We start from the raw sequence: 19,686 nt of genomic DNA on the forward strand, positions 1-19,686 counted from the left end.
ACACACACACACACACACACACACACACACACACACAGAATGCACCTCAAGGTCAAGCGTCAAGCTGATTTAATAATTTATGACTCACCTGTCTTCTCTTTATTCAGGTGTCCAGTTTGATTCTCAAACACCAGGTCACTGTCAAGCTCTCCATCAGCCGCTCCAAGAGTCTCTCCTCCTCTTCTTGTTTACCTTTGCCAACATCTCTTTCCCATCCCTCCTCTCTCTCTCCTGCTTCCTCCTCAACACTCCCTGCCGCCTCCTCCTCCTCCTCCTCCCCCGCTTCATCCATCAATACTGTGCAGGCCTGTCCCAAGGGACGATCTGATTGGCTAGGATCAGCCCCAACAACTTCTGACCTCGTGAGCTGCCCAGTTGTGGCTGGCAGGGAGTCCACCATAGAGATCTGCAAAGAGAACTTAGGCCTGGGCCTCAGCATCGTAGGAGGATTCGACACTCTGCTGGTGAGAGCAGCCAATTGATGTTTGACATCAGCGTTTCATTTTGTTGTTAATCATTTCTGAATCATTCTTAATAATCGAGATGTACAGCATCAAATTAGGCAGCAGGAGTTTGTGTAATGCATCTACAGAGAGTGTCAGTGAGAGTGGTGATGCAGTACTGTGGAAACAACTTCTTATGTTTCAGTGCATGTTGTCTGAAATACTAAGTAGTATAATATCGATTCTAATCAAGTGGATTGGACTCTGTAATAGTGAGAGTGATGTTCATATAATTCCACCAGGGGGCAGTAATAATCCATGAAGTAAATGATGGAGGAGCAGCACAAAGGGATGGAAGGCTGCAGGCTGGAGACCAGATATTAGAGGTACTGTTATATATCATTATGACTTAATCAAGTCAAAGGTTTCAACGTTCATCCAAATCTGTTGTGATGACATGGCATTCCACTGTAGTTAAATCATAAAACACAATGCAAAACTCAAATGCCATTGCTCTATTTTGCTTTCATGTTGTTTCCCACCGCAGCAACAGAGAACTATTTTTACATGAACATGATTGTTGAGTTTGGCCAGTGCTGGTATCTTTATGTCATTACTGTCCGGTGAATGTCACGTGTCTCCATTTTTACATTTTTTTTTTACAATTCTAAAATATTGTAAATGTCCTTTAATCGCCAAGTTTTGACCGGCTGGGAAACCAAATATTAACCGGAGAAGAGTTTTTTTTCAATAGTGACCACGCCAAAAGGGCAGTGTAATTGTTGCAATAATGAACACAAACACATTACAGCACAATATCCAGTTAATGTGCAAGACAAGGTCATGGACAGAACTCCAATTATGATGCACAGTTACAATTTTCTCGCCGATTTCAGAGAAAACTTGGGAGCAATCACGCTGACCCAGGGTGCCGGTTCCTCGATCCTTTGAAAGTGACTTGAAGGGGCTCATTGTAATCAGCGCTGACAATTTCAGGCCATTCTGTAAATCATTCGAGAAATGTCATTCTGTTCTAAATCCAGGGACCTACATCTGTAGGATGTTTTTTTTTAAACATGTGCATATGTGCACAGATAAGAAAGAACAAGCCCAAAAAGAGATTCATATTTTAACGTCTACTCTGCGGACGGTAAATTGCTCTACATGTGCCACTGTAAGTCAGTCAAGTAATTTTGAAAAACCAACAAATTCAGAACAAACAGGTTCAGAAGTACAAACCCAAGAAAATAAGATGCGGAAATAACACCAAAATCAGCATGCAGCAGTGTGCAGTGTACAAATCATACAGAGCAGCAGAAAGCTTTGGTAGTTCAAAGCAGTGCCATGCTTGTAGATTGATGCTGTGGTCCTCAATGTATCCATTAATCATGATAAATAACTCCTTGCAATCTTTAGTTTGTGATACACAAATACAATTGCCCCAGTCTCTTCTAACCCCCTTCATCCAAATACAGCCTGCTTCCGTCTTTCTCACTTCCTCCCAGGTAAATGGTATCGACCTGCGGCAGGCCACTCACGATGAGGCCATTGGCGTGCTGCGGCTCACCACCCAGCGCGTTCGCCTGTGTGTCTTCAGGCACCAGGAGGCCTACAGGGAGGAGGACCTGTGGGACGTCTTCAGCCTGGAGATGAGGCCTCGTCCTGGAGAGGGGCTGGGGTTCACCACTGTGGGGAAGAGGTAAGTTCATGAAGTCGTTTTGAAAATGAGAGTGGCAGTTATTTACATGACTTCTTACAGTGCTGTGGGTTTAATAACATGGGACACTGTAGTTCAAATCCTAGATGGGATGTACATTTGGAAAGCACTCCCTGGAGGAGGTAACATGCAGTCTTGTGTTCTGAATTTGACACAAGTCAAACCATTGTACCATTATATGAAATATAAGACAAAGACATTGAACCATAAGTTGTTCCTGATGAGAGTGTGTGTGTGTGTGTGTGTGTGTGTGTGTGTTCGCGTGTGGCCAATTGCAAAGCACTTTGTCCATTAAGGCAGAAAAGCGCTATTTAAGTGCAGTCCATTTACCATTCCAATACTTGCACCGAAGATGAGGAATAGGTGAGAAATTGGTTGGCCATAAAAGCGAGTGGTTAAGCAAACAGCTGGGCCATTTCTTACCTGAAATTCAGACAGAATGCACTCGTGTCTGCCTTCCAGAGTGCCTGTGTTGACTGAATGTTTTTATAGTTTCAGTGAAAAACAACACTCGCCAACCTGCTGTCAGTTTGTTTAAGGCTAATCAGGATGCTCACAATGGTTTTTTCATGTACCTCTGTCGATACAGCCTCCGAATCAAGCACAGCTCACCAAAACAGGTTCACTATGGTCTTTTCAGACCCGAAGCAAATTTGCCGGCAGAATTTAGTCACGCTTCACATATAAAACTTACTTCTGTTCTTCGTTTCAAAATATCAGAAAGACCTTGAAGCCTTACTTTTCGTCTGGTGAGGCAAAAGTAGTCAAAAAAAATGCCAGAATCGATCATATTTGCACATTTATTTTTTTAGTATCAGATGGTATCATTAACTTTTATGAACTTCAGAGGCACTTTCATTTTTTCAAGTGTCTTTGAAAAAAGCAATGTGGTTATTCTTGCTCATTATTAACAGCCCTATTTCTTAACCGGAGTTATTTATTATTTACTGTATGTGTTGCCAAGGTTTTTGTCAAGGGGTTTATAGTGCTGGAATGTCTTTGGCAACAACAACAGTGTAGAGGTGCTGGCGTGTTAGGGGTCAGGGACTCTGTAGGAACAGGGATCATTATTTTGAAAATAACGTGTGATAGACACATAATGAAATCACACACCCTTATGGCATCCAATAATCACCGTAGAGGTTACAGAACCAGGGCGTCGTGTCACACTGCAGCAGAGACACGGGGCACATTATTTATTATTAGAGTTTCGCTGCAGATTTCCGTGCAGCTTTATGTATTTACACAATCAAGTGTGACGCTATGCAAAACAGCAGGCTTACAGGTTCGCATAATTCACCCTATAAGCGCGGAACAGACACCGTTTTTGACCTCTGTTTTCTCTCCGACAGTAATGACACGGGCATATTTGTGTCAGATATCATCAGAGGAGGCATAGCAGATTCGGATGGCAGTTTGTTGCTAGGTGACCAGATCCTGTCAATCAACGGGGAGGATGTTCGTGCAGCAACAATGGAACATGCACAGAAGCTTCTGCAGGTCTGACACGTTGACACTAAGTCTATAAAGTGATCAGTAAAGGGTTATACATTTCGGGGGGATTCATCATCTTATGTGAGATGTGTCACTTTGCTCACAGAGTTGCAGTGGCACGGTCCATCTGGAGGTGGCTCGTTTTAAAGCCGGGCTGCAGTACTCACAGCGAAGCCAGGTAAACTGATCCCCACAGCTGTCTGTGTCCGAGCCATGACAGGCCGACAAAGAACATATAAAAATGTAGAATGTCAGGTGTTGAGTTCACCTTTTCTTTGAATTACCTATTTGTTCTATTGTATTGAGGGACCAGACTTTCTTAAATCAGCTTATTCATTTAATTATAGCCTGTAGTTTACCTAACCAAATTTTGGCACTTTTTTTAACAATAGCACTTTGTGAACTTAGGAGTACTTTAAGTTTTGTTTTATCCAGAGCGAAGACTCCGACCGTTCCACCCTCACCCCCTCAAGCGATGCATCCCTCGGCCACCAGAGGGAGACAGATAACAAAACAGGGTGCTTCTGTGAGTGCTCGTCAAAAAATATACTGTACATATAGAAAAGTGCTTATTAGTGAGGCTTTGATCGTTGACAATTGATCTTTAGGCTGGTTACGCAATCATTTATCTCTTTCTCCTCCCACAGCATTTCAAGACCACCCTGTCATCAGAAAAGTAATAATACAAAAGGTAATGCAATACATTTTTAAAATGACAATGAATCATTCCTTTTCCTTCATAGTTGCCCTGTACTGTCTTGCAATATTTTGATGTTCATTTTTTAGAAAGTTGGTATTTGGTTGTGAACCCTAACAGCTTTTGTTTCCTTTAATGATGAAGTCCAAATTAGAAAGATAGATATATAAAACCTCCCTGGCTTATATAACATTAGGTATTTGTGTCCTGTGATTCGATGGCATTGTTTTACATACGATATTATTGTGTTATTGGTAAACGTATTTCTTATGTCATAATGTGTGTGTGCTATCACCAAAGGGTCCACGTGACTCCCTGGGCATCACTGTGGCAGGAGGAGTGGGCAGCCCCCATGGGGACGTACCCGTTTTTATCGCTACCATGGATGCCGACGGACCTGCTGCCAAAACACAGCAATTACAGGTGGGGAGCGGTGATGAACATACGCCTGTGTGTGTGTGTGCTTATTGTGGTGATTATGTGTGTCCATTACATTATGGGGACAAATCTGTCATTGTCATCACATGGTTTGTAACCAACTGTCCAGGTTATAAAACAATCAGTACCCACGAAGGTTAACTCTTTATTCAAATGTGCGCTAATGATCTAATTTTAGGGTTAACATTTGAATTATGATGGTGTAAAGAGGTTAGGGTTGGGGTGAAGAAAGGTGAAGCTGCACACTATGATGCATATTTAATAGCATATTTGCAAAGAGGTAATTTTTTCACCAGTGTCCGTTTGTTATTTTGTTGACTGGTCGGTTGGTTTGTCAGCAGGATTACACAAAAACTATTCATTTCCACAAAACCCTGATGGAGGATGGGTCTCAGTTCAGAACAGGCCTTATAAACCTGGCCAGTTAAATGGACGGATCCAGGATTTTTCTCTCAGTCGCTTTTTTTTTTTCAACTGTTCTGTTAATTTCTCAGGGAGTGATGCGTAGGTTTTTCTGAGTACAATTCTAGTCAAATGCCCCAAAACACAAAAACAAAATGAGGGCCTAATAAAATCAAGAGAAAGGAAAAGAAGGTCGGTTATGTAACAGCGTGGGTTAATGTTGAGGTGTGTCTCCATGGAATTATTGTTCAGGAAGTCAATAAAAATGTCCTGGCAAATACAAAAAGCAAAAAGTTTTTGTTTGTGTGCAACAATCAGACAGGAGACCAGGTCCTCAGCATCAATGATGTGTCCTTGGAGGGAATGACTCACGTTCAAGCCGGACTCTTGCTGAAAAACGCCACCGGAGCCATCAGTCTGCAGGTGATGTCGCAGTGTGACACGCAGTAGTAAATCTATAATGCCCGTGAGGCACTGAGCTGCCATGACGTCAACAACACCTTCAGTGTTCTCGGAATGAGGCAGTTACACACTATAACCTGCTTCTTCTAGGTCATTATTACTTTTTTTTTAACTTAGCAAGACTACACTGTAATTTTAAGACAAAAGTGTTTCAGACACTAATTTGACACTTCTTTTTTTAAGTTGTTCTTGTCATGTTTATACTGTTTTTAGGACTGGCATGACAATGTTATTACAGCGGTAGGATGATTTAATTAGAGTAGTTCATTTAAATCTGTCTGCCTAGCTCCATATTTACACATTGCTTTGCGTGTGTTTGTGTGTGTGTCTAGGTGGTAGCAGGTTCTGCTGGGGTCAGCACTAAGGACCACAACGATGTCCATGCCCAGTCATCATGCCAGCCCAGCAGCCTGCCCCGCTTTCACAACAACCTGCGGTGAGAATCGGTTTCCTGACAGTCTCCTGCTGTCGTAGGATTACTTTGGTTCCCCTCCTGATTTATCCACTGAGTAAGGACAAAGGCAGACCCTGGTCCCCTTGACAATAATGAGGAGGTGCAGACGCTGGGGGAGAAGAACTGGGATGAATGTTCTTTTGCCCAGAATGAGCAGTGTTTTGAGCTAAAATACGGAAGACTAATTTCTTTCTTCATTTAACTGTGAAAATAACACTTTGGGTTTTTTGGCAGCTTGTGAAAATGTCAGAATCTGAAGACAGAAGTACTTTGATTACTTATACGCAAGTAATTATTTGCGTATTTTTTATTCTAGAAACGTCCGCATAGCAGCCTCAAATCTGTTGAAGCCCTGTGTGAATAACTGGCAACCCAGCCCCAAGGTTAAGAAACTCAAACAAAACTATAAAATATTCTGGGATTCATCACATTTACCCACACAGCACATTAGAAATTCATCTCTTTTTTATCACCTATTGTCTGTCCTGGTGAGATGAGCTGCGTCTTTCTACACAAACACTACACTTATTTCAGTGCAGAGCGAGTTCAACGCTTGCTCTCGACACCGCACACTAGAATGCCCAGCAACACGTTGTTTTGCCTTCTATTCCCACAGTGCTCGCACGTATAAGACCATCAGCCTAGAGAGAGGCTCAACGGGCCTGGGCTTCAGCATCGTAGGAGGGTTCGGCAGCCCTCACGGAGACCTGCCGATCTACATCAAAACCGTCTTCAACAAGGTGAGAGGATGTACTCCAGGGACAAAGTCTTTCAAGGCGGATCCTGGGATTCAGAAATTTAATCTCAGCACAGCATGGGGTTCGGTTATACTGGCAGAGTTTTAATATATGACAGGAGAATGCAAAGGTAGGAAGCCACGAGTAAAAACCGCTAAAGGCATTAACAGCTGGTGATCGAGTAATAGTAAAATAAACTTGCTGTGACTGACTACCCACTTTCATTATACAGTAGATTATCATTTGATCCTTTTGTTATGTTTGATGTTTTTGAAATAAAATGAAATGAGAAAGACACTGTAGTTACATTTCAAGGGGAGCTGAGAATGGCCGTTCTTGCAATCATTTTTTAAGTCATCTTGAGATCATGATCTTTATTATCCAGAGATGATGAGATAATTGATCCGGTATCTCGAGAAAACAAGAGATTATTTCCTTGTATGACTTATAACTAGTGCAGTGCCTGTTGGAAAAACCCTTTTCTGCACAAATTATATGGTCATGTGAGAGGGTTTACAGATCCAGTCTTAAACCTCCTGAACTGCTCACAGAATCAAACACATTTGATATGTACAATATAAAATCTGGATGATTACATCACAGCAACCAGTGCCAGACGCATCCCGAAACAGCTAATGGTGCTGCTACTGGGCAAAGGTACGCATTCTGGACCTTCAGGCTATCGTTAGCTGGCATACTACTGTTGACAGAAAGTTAAATGTCAAATCTGTTCTATCTATTCGTCTCCCCACTGTACCCGATTTGTTTAAGCGTCTGCTTTTGTTTTTTAATCATTGCAAGGTGTTACTACAGCATGTTGTTGCGCCAGACTCCATATTGTTTATGTCTTCTTTCTAATAAGCTGGATTCACATGTGACGCCAGCTTACCTATTATCGTGGGTGCCCATTATCGATCAACACATCAGACTGCACTTCAATATCACTGATTAATACACTGTATATACTAAAGGGCCAAAGCTCGTGAAAAGTCCATACATCTTGCTTTGAAGCTGCCAAACCCACCCACAGAGCAGTGTTGACTGGTGATCTTAACATAGGACCAAACAAAATTATTGCAAGCGCGACCAGTCTCTGCTTCCTTTCATTTCCTAATGGTTATTACAGCATTGTTTTCATTGTCTCTTGCATCTCTCAGTGTTGTGATAATCATGAAAACAGCATGTGATCTCTGATCTGCACATGTTGATGAGCTAGTCTTTGTGCTCTGCAGGGGGCGGCCATAGAGGACGGCAGGCTGAAACGAGGAGATCAGATAATCGCTGTGAACGGACACTGTCTAGAGGGCGTGACTCACTCTGAGGCTGTGGACATCCTGAAGAAGACCAAGGGGGCTGTAGTCCTGACTGTACTCTCCTGAGACACCGCTCAATGTGTCTCATTATGTCGTTATGTCTTCACAAAGTAGCCTATAAAATAACATAGCTGCTGCCTGTAGAGGTGCTTCACGCAAATCTTAGAAAGCAAATGTGGACAGTTAAAGTGATGCAGTTTTGCTCATAAGCATAAAAAAGAGTGTAAATTGATCTGCATTTAGTTTGGGGAAGCTACCTCTAACTGCGAACACATCCTGGGTATGTTTACATGCACACAGTATTCAAGGTATCAAGGTTGATTTATTTGTCATTTCACAATTGATTGCAAAAAATGAATTTAGTTTAAACTCCTTCATGCCACATAGGAGAAAAACCAATACAAAAGCATTAATATTAACACAAAACTATTTATGGAGTGAATTAGGGTGTGCAACAATGAATGGAGGAGTCTCATGAGCCTAGGGAAAGACGCTGCTCTGTAGTCTGCTGGTATGGCAACATATTCTTCTGTAAGCTTTGATCTTTCGAACTGTCTGGGGTCTGTATGTGAGGAAGCCAATGTTCAATTGTAGAGTGTAGCACTCAAGCCCAGATTGTTCGGTTTTTCAAATGAACTTCGTGGGTGAGAAATCAACAAAGAGCATTCTGCTGTAGCTCTTCTTATTCTCCCGGCCTGTGAAGATTGAGTGGAGGGCAGTGGATACGGCATCCTCTGTGGATCTGTGGGTTCTGAAAGCATACCCAGCATAAGCGCATATTCCTATGAAAGTGTTATTTGACCTAATGTGTCTATTTAATATGAGTCTTCATATCCCAATCGTTATTATCAATCTTATGTATACAAACAGGATTTTCTTTTTTAATTACCATGGAATCAAAGCTGATAGTAATAAGTCAATACTGCAGCGTCCCATCTGATGATAATAGATTGCCTCTTAGCTATCCTATTCGCAATATTTATTATATAGTTTAAAAAAGTAAGGCTTCTTCCGGGACTCAGATTGAGTTTTTCCAGGGGTTCTGTGGTTAGGGATACATGTAAACATCTAAAATCACAAGAAAACTCCAAGGCTCTTTTTCAAACAATTAAAATGCCGTTATTGTCATGGCATGGTCATGTTGGACCTCAACACAAACTCCGACACATTAAGAGTCGTTACGCGTCACTGCCCAATGCGTCCCCAAACTTCTGAACCCGCCGACTGTACATGTGAACGCAACAGAATCATCGCTTATGAAATACGTGTATTTACTGCTGTCTCCAGTCTCTTGTTCATTAACTACTGTGATAAACTCCTAAGACACATAACATGCCAAGTGCTTCTGCCAATCTTTTGTATGGCAATAAGGTTTTAGGACATTTTGCTTTGAAAGACTTTTATTCTCCATTCTCATATTCTGCTCGTCAACAGGGAGTCATGATTGCCTAGATGATCAATGTATTGCATGACATGATGACGTTGATAATTAGCGATGATAACCACCTTATGGTTAGGCAGGTAGGGTAGAAAAAAGTCGTTTTGTTGCATCTGTTAAAAGCAGCTGTTAGGTTAAATATCAGCTATGTGAGATTTATTTATTTATTTATTTATGCTTTTCATAATGTTGATTTTTTTTTTTTAGGACTTGAGTCATGTACTCCAGTGTTATGTGCAGTCTATATGTAGAAACCCTCTCAAAACCGTTTTATATGAATGTAGGTACACTGTGATATTTGCTTTTTCTTCAGAGTTATTCATTTTATTGTATTTATGTCAGTAGTCCTCAGAGCCATAATACACACACGTGTGTGTTTGGCATTGTGTAACATTGTACAACTGAATATACTGAAAGTGATCTTATTAAATGTTGATATGTTAGAGTTTTGTATGCAAAACTTTTTTTTTTTTTTATCTTTCAGGACTTATTTTGTTCTGATCATTTCTTCAAACAAGCAGTCACCTTAAATATGGTCATATTTTAATGAGGAATGACAATAACAAGTCTTTCCTGTTATCTGATACTTTGTGACGACTCTCTCTGGAATAATACCAAGTCGGATAAGCTGGTGGATCTCGCATTGTTTGACTTTCAAAGCCCAAAGATGCAGATAGAAGTATCTGAGATAATCTGAGATTCCTGAACTGTTAAACAAGGACGTCTGCGCCTGCAGTTAGATATTTAAGGGATGGATGCAAGAATTCTTTTTGAGCATCTTTTGCATATTTTTGCATCCATTTCCCCAAATCAGTGAGCTGAATTTTGCCTTGGAGATGTTTTATTGCCGTGGTTATGGTCTTTGTCTCTCACTCTTTCTCTCTGTCTTTGTCGAACGTCAATACATATTCAGGATCGCTCAAGTTTAGCGAAGCTGCCAGGATGAGGAGTGTGTCGTGCAGTAGATCATGCAATGACAGGGCAGCACTAAATCACAGAGTGGGGATTTCAGTGACAACAGGAGAGGAGGATTTAGAGAAGTACAATATCGTAGAGAAAGCTGGGGAAATTAGGCCAACGTTACGACTGACGTGTTCCACCTGAGTCAGAGAAAGTGCTGAGGGAGGGTAAACCTGCGCTGTTTCTTTTTGCCTAGGCACCGAACTTTCACATTAATTACTGGAGTTACTGGTGACAACTTGACAAACAATACATTTGCACACAAATGTCTCATTTAGGAAATAGGAGGCATCTAGGGAGATCCTGTCTGGAGCCTGCGCATTAATCAAAGCCATCTGTTCACATTGCAAGCTTTATTGAAACCCCGCCATCGCAGGCTGCTTTATCCTTCTCCAGATGAACGATTGCCTTTCCTAAAGGCTGGCATGGCAGGGTTTTAAGACGGGGAAATGTTGAAATGCTTTTTCTTTTTTTTGTGCATTTCCTAGAACATAATGGTGAAAAATTATACTCTTATGTCTGCTGCTTGTTTTAATGCTATTTTTTATGATGTGAACTTCAATGGGTTGCCATACAGCTCTTGTGGGAGTAGCAGGGGCCAGAAACATTGACATCTCCCTTTCTTCTCTTTCATTAGGCAAGAAAACTGATCTGCTGGTTTTTCACAACCAGGCTCAAATTCCCTTTCCCTCAAACATTTATGAGTTTGCCAGCAGGCCACGAGCAATGAGACCTTCTCCATCCCATGCCCCTTCCTATCCTCTTTAAAAACCTACAGTCGGGCCGGTCTACTGTGAATGCAAAGCTGAACGCCTTTTTTTGTCTGCAGTTGAGAATAGGATGAGTTTCATGAGAGCACACTTGACATGAAAAGCACTAATGATCCTCTTTCCCCGGAGGGTAGCGGTGGCCAAATGATTGCTCTGTGTGTGACTGTCACATCTATCCATATTAATAAATCCACAGGATTGTGTCTTTTAGCTGTCAGTGTAACCTGCTGGTACAGAGAGAACAGCCAACTGATGGTGGATCCAAAAAAAATCTTCTTCTTCTCCATCCATTCCCATGAGATTCTTTTTTAAAGATACCAGCTTGCGCTGCAAAAATGCCAATCCTGAGAAATTCAGCCCAGTGCTGACTCTTCAAATCTTGTGTTTCCTTAAAGAAAGATAAAAATATCCCGGCAGGAATTAGTGAGGTCACTGTACACACTGCAGGTCTAGAGTACTTACAGCCAAGTTAAAGTTCTCAATTTAGATGCCACCAACTCACACAAACAATGAGCTGGACTGATGGGAATTTTGGCACAGGGAGTCGCACGTCCCTATGTTATTCTGTTTTATACAGAGGCATAGCCTGAAGCAAGAAATAATTAGGAACAGTCATGCAGTCATAGCAGAGAAGCGCTGCGTGACACGACGTATCATCTCGTTATGAGTTTTAAGCTATGACTCATTAAAACAAGGATCGGCAGATCATATAATACCACTCTTTTCTTTCCATCTCTTCTCTTTTCTTATGACATTTATTTCCTTAATCCATTGCTTGATCCAACAGTTTCTCTACATATCAGTCCTGTAGCAGTTTTTTTTACACTCGTCCTCAATAATTTTATTCTCTAAAAATTGCCAGAGTTAAGAAACTGAGGCTCAAACATAGTGGGACTTTTTTCATAACCCACTAGGGTAAGTCACATCTTTGATGAAATGTAAATATCCATAAAAGCACACTGAGGACTTAACCTCTCGGTCCTCAGCAGTAGCTACAGCCCTGACTTGAGCCTCACTTATACCTAGGATCATAAGTACACAGTAGATGCTGCATGATTGCTTTAACGCGTAATTAAGCAGTGGCATGTGGATGCTATTTCCATTCTCGCAATTTTTCTAAGGGGGCATGATTCAAAGACTCAACGTGGCCTTTCCCAGCAGATGAAAAGGTCATTATAGGACACAGCAAGTGTGTTTTCTCCAGAGAATGTAGCACAAAGATCGAGCTAAATCACACAGGCCTACATGTAAGAGCAAAATTCCACTAAACGGTGTTGAGGTTAGGGTGAACACGCGACGTGACGCTGAAGTCCTCACTGTCACTGTCAGAGGTATGTAGCAGCTTCATTGTGGTAGTTAATGGCATACATTTAATGGTGTACTGGTGAACGTTTAGTGAACGTGTTTTATGGTATTTTTTATGGTGCTTTAAGGAGCGTGGGCTCTTTGAGGAAGAATTTGTCAGAATTTCTGGTCAAACTTCAGGGTTCTGGTCCAGCAAAGTTTTATTCAGCCAACCTTTGTCATTACCTACATGCAGCTAGATATACAGTCTTAATTTATAAGCTATCAGGAAATGAAACTTCCATGTTATTCAGCCGCTCTGAAAGCAGGACTGTACTTGTTCTGGTAGAAATATAAATTTCTTGTTTTTGGTTGAGAGATGCAAAACTGTTACATAAATTCATAAACAGTTGCATACTGTAAATAACATTTTCTCTGCGCCTGTCTTTATTACATATAAATGAATGTATGAGGTATCTGCTAATTAACATTCCTTGACATATGTCAACTAATCACAGTCATAGTGAGGGGATTATGTTTATGGTGAGAGACAGGAATTCATGATACATCCTGCACTAATTCATGCATTTGGTCGTCATGCACCGTGCATGAATTAAACATTTGTTATAAATGTTACCTCCCGTTGCAGTTATTTGTTACATCCACATGGGGGCGCTGTGTGTGCTGTTATGAACACACGGAGATCTGCATGGACTTGATCTGACTCATCGGTGTGAAGCAACATGAAAACAAAACGGTTTGATTTGCCTGTTAGCCTCGGGCTTCAGACAAGCACATTTGTGCCTGCAGCAACAGGCCTCTAGTATTAAGACGTGTGTTCATACCATGCAGTGTATTCTTCACACAGATAGTGACCTAAAGACCAGGAACAGAGGCGTCACACTTAGTCAGCATGAACATGTTTGAGCTGAAGAAGGGACAATATGGTGGAGAAACAGTCACCCAGATCATCTACCAGCCGTTTCCCCCTTCTATTCCGGGCAGTCTGACCTCTTGACTGCAGTCTGATCACTAAAAACAAAAGACCCGCCAGGCTCGTACCAGTCCCGCAATTTATAGCAAATGCACTGACACGGAAACACAGACTCTGGGTTCAAAACCAGTTCAACTTTATTAGAAGAAGTTAGGGAATAAAATAAAAAAAATAACAGAACAACCTCATTAAAATGTTAAGGCCTCTCTGGAAAGGCATGGGTTTTAGACAACAGACTGTGATTTGTCCAGCCTCCGGTCATCCTCTGAGTAGCGTCGGAAGGTCTCCCCCAGCAGCGGCTCCAGGGCCTCGGCTGAGCGGTAGGAGCGGGCGCGCACGGCACAGGCGATGACGCCTCCCACCACCGCCACCACCAGCACCGCCGCAACAATGGCAATGGTGATGATCTCAGACAGGGTGTAGGCACGAGCTGTGGAAAAAGCAGTGGTCATCAGGGGTCATTGGCTTTTGTGGATATGTGTGGGTGCTGCTACTCACTTGGCCACTGGACCTCATAAGAGTATCCCAGATTTTCTGGGGCAGGCAGAAACATCTCAGCGTTGGTGACAGGAGGCCAGAAAGGAACCATGTTGGATCTGCGGTTGTGCCCAATGGGAGCGTTCTCCTCTGGGTAAACTAGTTCACCTGCAGGATGAGGGGAAAAGTAGGTTTATCCGTCTCAGACATCGTCCTTGGTGGGTTATGTTTCTGTGTGTAGTTGAGCCCGTGCGTACCTGCTTGGTGCCTGCTGAGCCACTCGTCGAAGATGGCGTCGGTGAACGTGTGCAGCAGGACAAAGATGGGATCGTTGGGCGAAAGGTGAGTCTGTCCGCCCGTCCCGTTGAGGAAGAGGTGAGCCAAGTTGTGGAGGCTGCGGACCACCGGGTCGTACATCCCCTGGGGGGCGCTGTAGCCTAGAAAATAGGACACAAGAAAAAGTCATTAAATGAAAGCCTTGATTTACCAAAATTAGGAACAACAAATGTTATGGAGCTAACAATCTGTATGTGGGTGGAGGGTTTAGTGTGTGTTTTATGTTCTTGGCTTGGTGCTCGTATCTGTGCCGTCACACCGCACTTCAGCAGCACTGGAGACTGAGCTTGATGGGGAGATCTTTAATCTTAGGTTAGATTCTGACCAGTGACACACAACTGTGCACCTTCAATCGTGTTCCTGAAGCTCTCAGAGGAGGTGGAGTAGTAAGGTGGAGTGTCGAAGGTGTTGAGCTCCAGACAGTCCAACACATCCTGGGGCTCTGGCAGCCTCTGCACCATGGGCCGAGCCACGTTGCCCGCCGGGTTCCTCCTGATGGGGCTGGTCTCTGTGCCTGGGTGATAAGGACAGAACCCAAAGTCAGAGGTAACATTGTCTGACTCAAGTGATCCTTTTCCCAAAACTTGAAGAGCTTGTTGTAAAGCAGTTTCTTTTTGTTAGTCGAGACACGGGCCAATGAAAAGTGAGATGATTAGAAATGTTGTTTTATTCAACTCTAATTCTACGGAGGAGTCTAGACTAGTTTGATCAGCCTTAAACATGACAGGATGGCAGTTTTCTTTTTTAATAATTCACTGAAAGTCAACAGCAGTGAGTGAAACAGAAGGTTTCTCTTTTTTTTCCCCTCTCGCAACGCATGATCTCTTTCTGTCTTCCCCCCCGCTCTCCCACATGGACGTAAACACACACGCACCACGAGCGCATAAACAGAAGGCTACATAACCGACTTGTCTGTCTGTTTGAAGATTATTCCCTCAGATCAAAGGAACCGGTAGACTGCTCGATTCCTGTCTTCAACGAGCACACGCACAAATGAGGCAAACCCCCCCTCTAACCCATTTAAGGAGACGCTAGCTCGTCGATGCACGAAATACCGGGGCTTGTCATGACTCTCCAAGGGGATTAATGAGACAGATCACTCACGCGTCGGCCGATCACATGTTGTACCTGCTACCGAATTCCCTTTGGCTTTTTTTCTTAGACATGTTGGATTGTTCAAAAGGGACCCACCCCGGCTTAATCTGTTTGTAAAGTAAAAGAGGATTGATTCTATTTAACCGCAGATGAAAAGAAATATTGTGCGAATGAAGCCTTGAGAACTAACTTTTGCGTTTGTAATCTGGCGCCGGTGCGGAATGAGATCCAGTCCCTGCAAATCTGATCACCCAAAGTCCAGCGTATTACAGTGTTACACGGGGTTTGCCTTATTCTGGGCTAAACTGCTTGACCCGTTGGGAATTAACGCTTGAAAAGCTACTGTGTGCTCTGATGTTAGCCACAGAGAGAAATTAGGCTTGCTGAGAAAGCTTCAGCACCGAGCACTTACAATACTTTGGATGCAACTCAGATGTAGAAGTTGCCTAACAAGTTGAGCAGTTTCAAACAAACTGTAGTAACAGCGAGCAATATCGAATGCGGCACAACAGCTGTGAGGTATTATTTATAGCAGCTTATGTTCTACATGCTCTCTTTATGAGCTCTTTGCCCTCTTTCCTGATGCAGCTGAGACTACGCTGTACATCAGTTCCGTTCCCCTGCAGAGTGCGATTGTCGTTTGTGCTGTCTGTATCCGGGCCCCTTACTGTTGCAGACGGTGCCCATCGTGTCGTAGTCGTCCACGCTCTCGCAGATGACCCTCCACTGGGAGAACACGGAGTTGGGGCTGAGGGAGCTCATGTCGAAAGAGCTCCTGGCTCCCAGCAGGTCGTCGGTGCAGATGTCGCAATCGCTGCCTCCGATGGCAAAGTTCCAGTAAGGCAGGGCAAAGGTGGGGTCGCCCAGCATGTCCTGCATACAGGGGATGGAATAAAGGAAGAGGGCAGGTGTTCAGGGATGGATCAGTATATATTATCTTTGCACTTTCATTCCCCTCTCTTTTATTTTTATTATACCACTTCTCTCATTTTCTCTTTTCTCTGTCTATTCTCCCCCCCTCTCTCCTCCAGGATAGCTCCTCACTCTGCCTGTTTGCTTCCTCGGCTTCTCCCGTACTCACTTCCTCCTTCGTCTCTCCATCAGCCCCAAAAGCCTCCTCTGCTTCCCCTTTTTCCTCTCCCTTCCTCCCTCCCTTCCTGCCCTCCGCTCACCTGCATGTCTCTTTCCAGTTGCAGCAGATGAAATCGGTGCCAAGTGACAAAGCCGGGGCCCTCATGGGAGAAGTCAACGCCGCCAAAGCTGGCCTGTCCCGGCCCAAGGAAGGTTTTACTGACTGAGTAGTAGTGGCTCCAAACAAAGTAGTTGTAAATGGTGATGTTCTCAAACTGCGGGGTGTTGCCGTCGGGCCCGAGCACCTCCTGGTACCTGCGGATGAGCGGAGCAGACAGGTTCAAGTCACCTCCACACAGCTCCATTTACCCTATTGTTAGTCAGTGCAGAATTTCATATTGGTTTATTTGATGTGTGAGAGTTAAACTGCAAATTGTATTTCTGTGTGCTGCTGCTGAGGGTGACTTCCAATATGAAGCCTGCAGCTAAGATCCCAAGAATGGCCATTAACACAGGCGAAATTTAATTTTTTTATTAGCAGGTTAAAAGGGTTCGTCTACCTGCAGCTGAGAATTGCTTGGAAAATTAATCTACTATAATCCTCAGCTGACTCGGAAGGAGGTTATTCACAGATTTATGTACTGTTACTTAAAAGATTATGAATCCCACCACACCTGCCTAAACTGATAATTTTTTTCTTCCACCTGCAGCTTAAACAGGAGGCCGCCACGAGAAGTTTGACGATTTCACTGATAATTTTCAAAACACAGCGTGGGCTCACCCATAGCTGTATTGTTGCGCTTTTAACTGCCAGACTCAGCGAGACGGAGCCTTCAGATCCTTGGGCAAAACTGATACGAGACCAAAGACTGGCTGAATAAAGATCAGTCTCCCTTTGAAATTACTTCATTAATTTTGTGAAATATTCTGACTGTATTAGCCCATACAGAATGATATATGCCCATGTTTGTACCGTCTTGTGCAGATGACCAAGTCAGGGTGGACGGTACTCTTAGCCTGGTCCAAAGCATTCACAAATGCCAGCTTCTCAGCCGTGCTCATCTGCATGATGTTCCTCCTTACTGGAGCGAGGTTAATGGAGGAAGGAGAAGACAGGGGGCCAGGAAGAGAGGAGGAAAAGATTATTAAAAATTAACACATAAATTTTTTTTTCCCTGACAATAAATGTTTCCGTCACTCCCTTGACTCATGTATTTCCCCACATCTTTGAGGCCCACTGAGATCTTAAATTGCACAGTAGGAATTTTTTAGGTTGCCAGTGCTGACCTGGGACAGCATCCACTTTCTTACCCACAGAGATCCTCTGATCACAGTTTGGTCCAGTCAGCCCGTGTCGACAGCGGCCACAGTTGTAGCCGGTGAAATTCCCATTACACTGGCAAGTGCGGTTGAAGAATCTCAGCGGCCACCTCTCTCTGTCATCACGTCCAGCATAAGGGTACTGGGGACCGTGGCGTCGGTTGTCTGCAGCGATGGCCACGCATTGCCCCCTCCCCGTGCTGGAACCACACTCATCCCCCGCCACCCCTGAAAGAGACGGGCAGCACTGGCCGCTCAGCAGCCCCTCGGGGCTCACGCACTCCCGGGGGAACTGTGCCAGCGTTTGGGTGGCACACAGGGTCACCAGCAGGAGACCCAATCTCCACATGCTGCCATCCACAGAGAAGGAAGATGAAAGAAGGGGACGGGTATTTCAGACACGCAGAGTAGAGAAAGAGTGGAAACGCTTTACGTGTTGAGAATTGTTTTACATCCATCTTTTTTCTGAACCACTTATCATGTTCAGGGATGTAGGGGGCCGCCAGCCTCACGCATTTGTCAAGACGAAGACAAAAAAAAATATATTTCAACACGCTGCAGACATACACTTCAATTAAGCTCAAGAACAACTCTCTCGGTTTGTGTTCTCTTGTTAAAGCCAATTGTCTTAACATTATTCTGAAACTTCACTTCTTACATGCCCCTGCAGGCAGCTTCAGTCGTTATTTATAATTCACAAAGCCATTAGCTTTCAACTCTTGCAAGTTCAAAAATGCTTTCAACAATAGACGACAAGAGATGATTTGCTTCAACCTTTTTTTTTCACTCTTCGAGTTAGATTTGCTTGTCTTTTGAAGCTTGTTGATTAGGGATGAATGAAGGAGTGACTAATAATTTGGCAGGAGCATTTTTTTTCTTTTTTTTTACAACAAAACAGTGATAACAGCCACTAAACACAAGCTACCAATTTAAAAAAAGAAAGAAAAAACTTGGAGAAAAGAGTGTTTTACATATCTTTTGCACCAGATACTGCCTCTTATTGAGTGCATTACTAAACCACTCACAACATTGAATCAGTGGCGGAAATAAAACTGTTTTGATTATTGTTTTTTAATTTAACTTTGCCAGTAGCTTAATTTGTACATTTGTTTCATGTCCACTTTCAGCAGTTAAATTAAGCAAAATGTAAGACTTGTTGCAATCTACAGTTCACTTTGTGAAAAAGGCTTCAGTGTGAATCCCCTACCTCTGACTGTGCATGCTGCTCCTCTCTGTCTGCAGAACTGTAGCCCCCCAAGAGTCGGCTCATTCTTATTTCTTGGCTTAAATAGCTGCTGAGCGCATGACCAGGCCTCGTGTAAGCACACACACAGTAGACGCAGAGTACACATGGCTACACTTGAGGGTTCAAGCCCCTTCTCAAACACTCATTCATAGGCCTTGTGATCATAACCCAAATGACGCCAGTGTGTGCATGTCTGTGTGTGTGTTCGGTCGCACACACACAATAAAAAGACTCAACTGTGAGATAGCATTCTTGCTAAATTTAGTCATTTTTAACCAAGTAACCATATGATGGCTCCATATCTGTGGAGGCTCAAATGAGTCATTTGCTTCCTGTAATTACTCAATTTGTGTGCTTGAATAAAAATTTAAAAAAATCCCCCCTGGAGGGCAAGAACGTAAAACACAAATTCAACATTATCATTTTTTTTTATCATTATTTTTTTTTTATTTGGTTCTGCTCAAATCATAAATGACGATACAGGAGGTCAGGAGTTATGTAGAATAAAAATCAAATCAAGTTTATACCTCATCTCAAT

At 43.0% G+C, this 19,686-nt stretch overlaps 2 protein-coding genes across 5 annotated transcripts in view; one reads left to right on the forward strand and one right to left on the reverse strand.

Moving 5' to 3' along the window:
- The window catches only part of LOC115578852 (multiple PDZ domain protein), a 44,027-nt gene extending 33,989 nt beyond the window's left edge, over positions 1-10,038 (forward strand). The window contains exons 34-45 of one of the 4 annotated variants that reach the window (XM_030412096.1): positions 108-464; positions 746-829; positions 1,949-2,142; positions 3,513-3,660; positions 3,761-3,832; positions 4,075-4,180; positions 4,302-4,345; positions 4,652-4,774; positions 5,510-5,614; positions 5,986-6,089; positions 6,724-6,847; positions 8,077-10,038. In XM_030412096.1, coding sequence (XP_030267956.1) covers positions 108-464; positions 746-829; positions 1,949-2,142; positions 3,513-3,660; positions 3,761-3,832; positions 4,075-4,180; positions 4,302-4,345; positions 4,652-4,774; positions 5,510-5,614; positions 5,986-6,089; positions 6,724-6,847; positions 8,077-8,223 — 1,608 coding nt within the window. In that variant the 3' untranslated portion in view covers positions 8,224-10,038. Of the gene's footprint in view, positions 1-107; positions 465-745; positions 830-1,948; positions 2,143-3,512; positions 3,661-3,760; positions 3,833-4,062; positions 4,181-4,301; positions 4,346-4,651; positions 4,775-5,509; positions 5,615-5,985; positions 6,090-6,723; positions 6,848-8,076 lie in introns of those variants that run through there. The other 3 variants (XM_030412107.1, XM_030412118.1, XM_030412129.1) reach the window with 3 other exon arrangements.
- Positions 10,039-13,786: 3,748 nt separating this feature from the next.
- tyrp1b (tyrosinase-related protein 1b) lies at positions 13,787-19,177 on the reverse strand. Its single transcript, XM_030439967.1, has 9 exons — positions 19,110-19,177; positions 17,894-18,252; positions 17,556-17,664; positions 16,684-16,897; positions 16,180-16,384; positions 14,763-14,930; positions 14,338-14,517; positions 14,102-14,248; positions 13,787-14,033 (listed from the first exon to the last, which is right to left on the reverse strand). The coding sequence occupies exons 1-9, from the start codon at positions 19,121-19,123 to the stop codon at positions 13,828-13,830; spliced, it is 1,602 nt and encodes a 533-aa protein (XP_030295827.1). The 5' UTR covers positions 19,124-19,177; the 3' UTR covers positions 13,787-13,827.
- Positions 19,178-19,686: the final 509 nt, after the last annotated feature.

This window comes from Sparus aurata, chromosome 1, assembly GCF_900880675.1.
Source record: "Sparus aurata chromosome 1, fSpaAur1.1, whole genome shotgun sequence".
Lineage (NCBI taxonomy): Eukaryota > Metazoa > Chordata > Actinopteri > Spariformes > Sparidae > Sparus > Sparus aurata.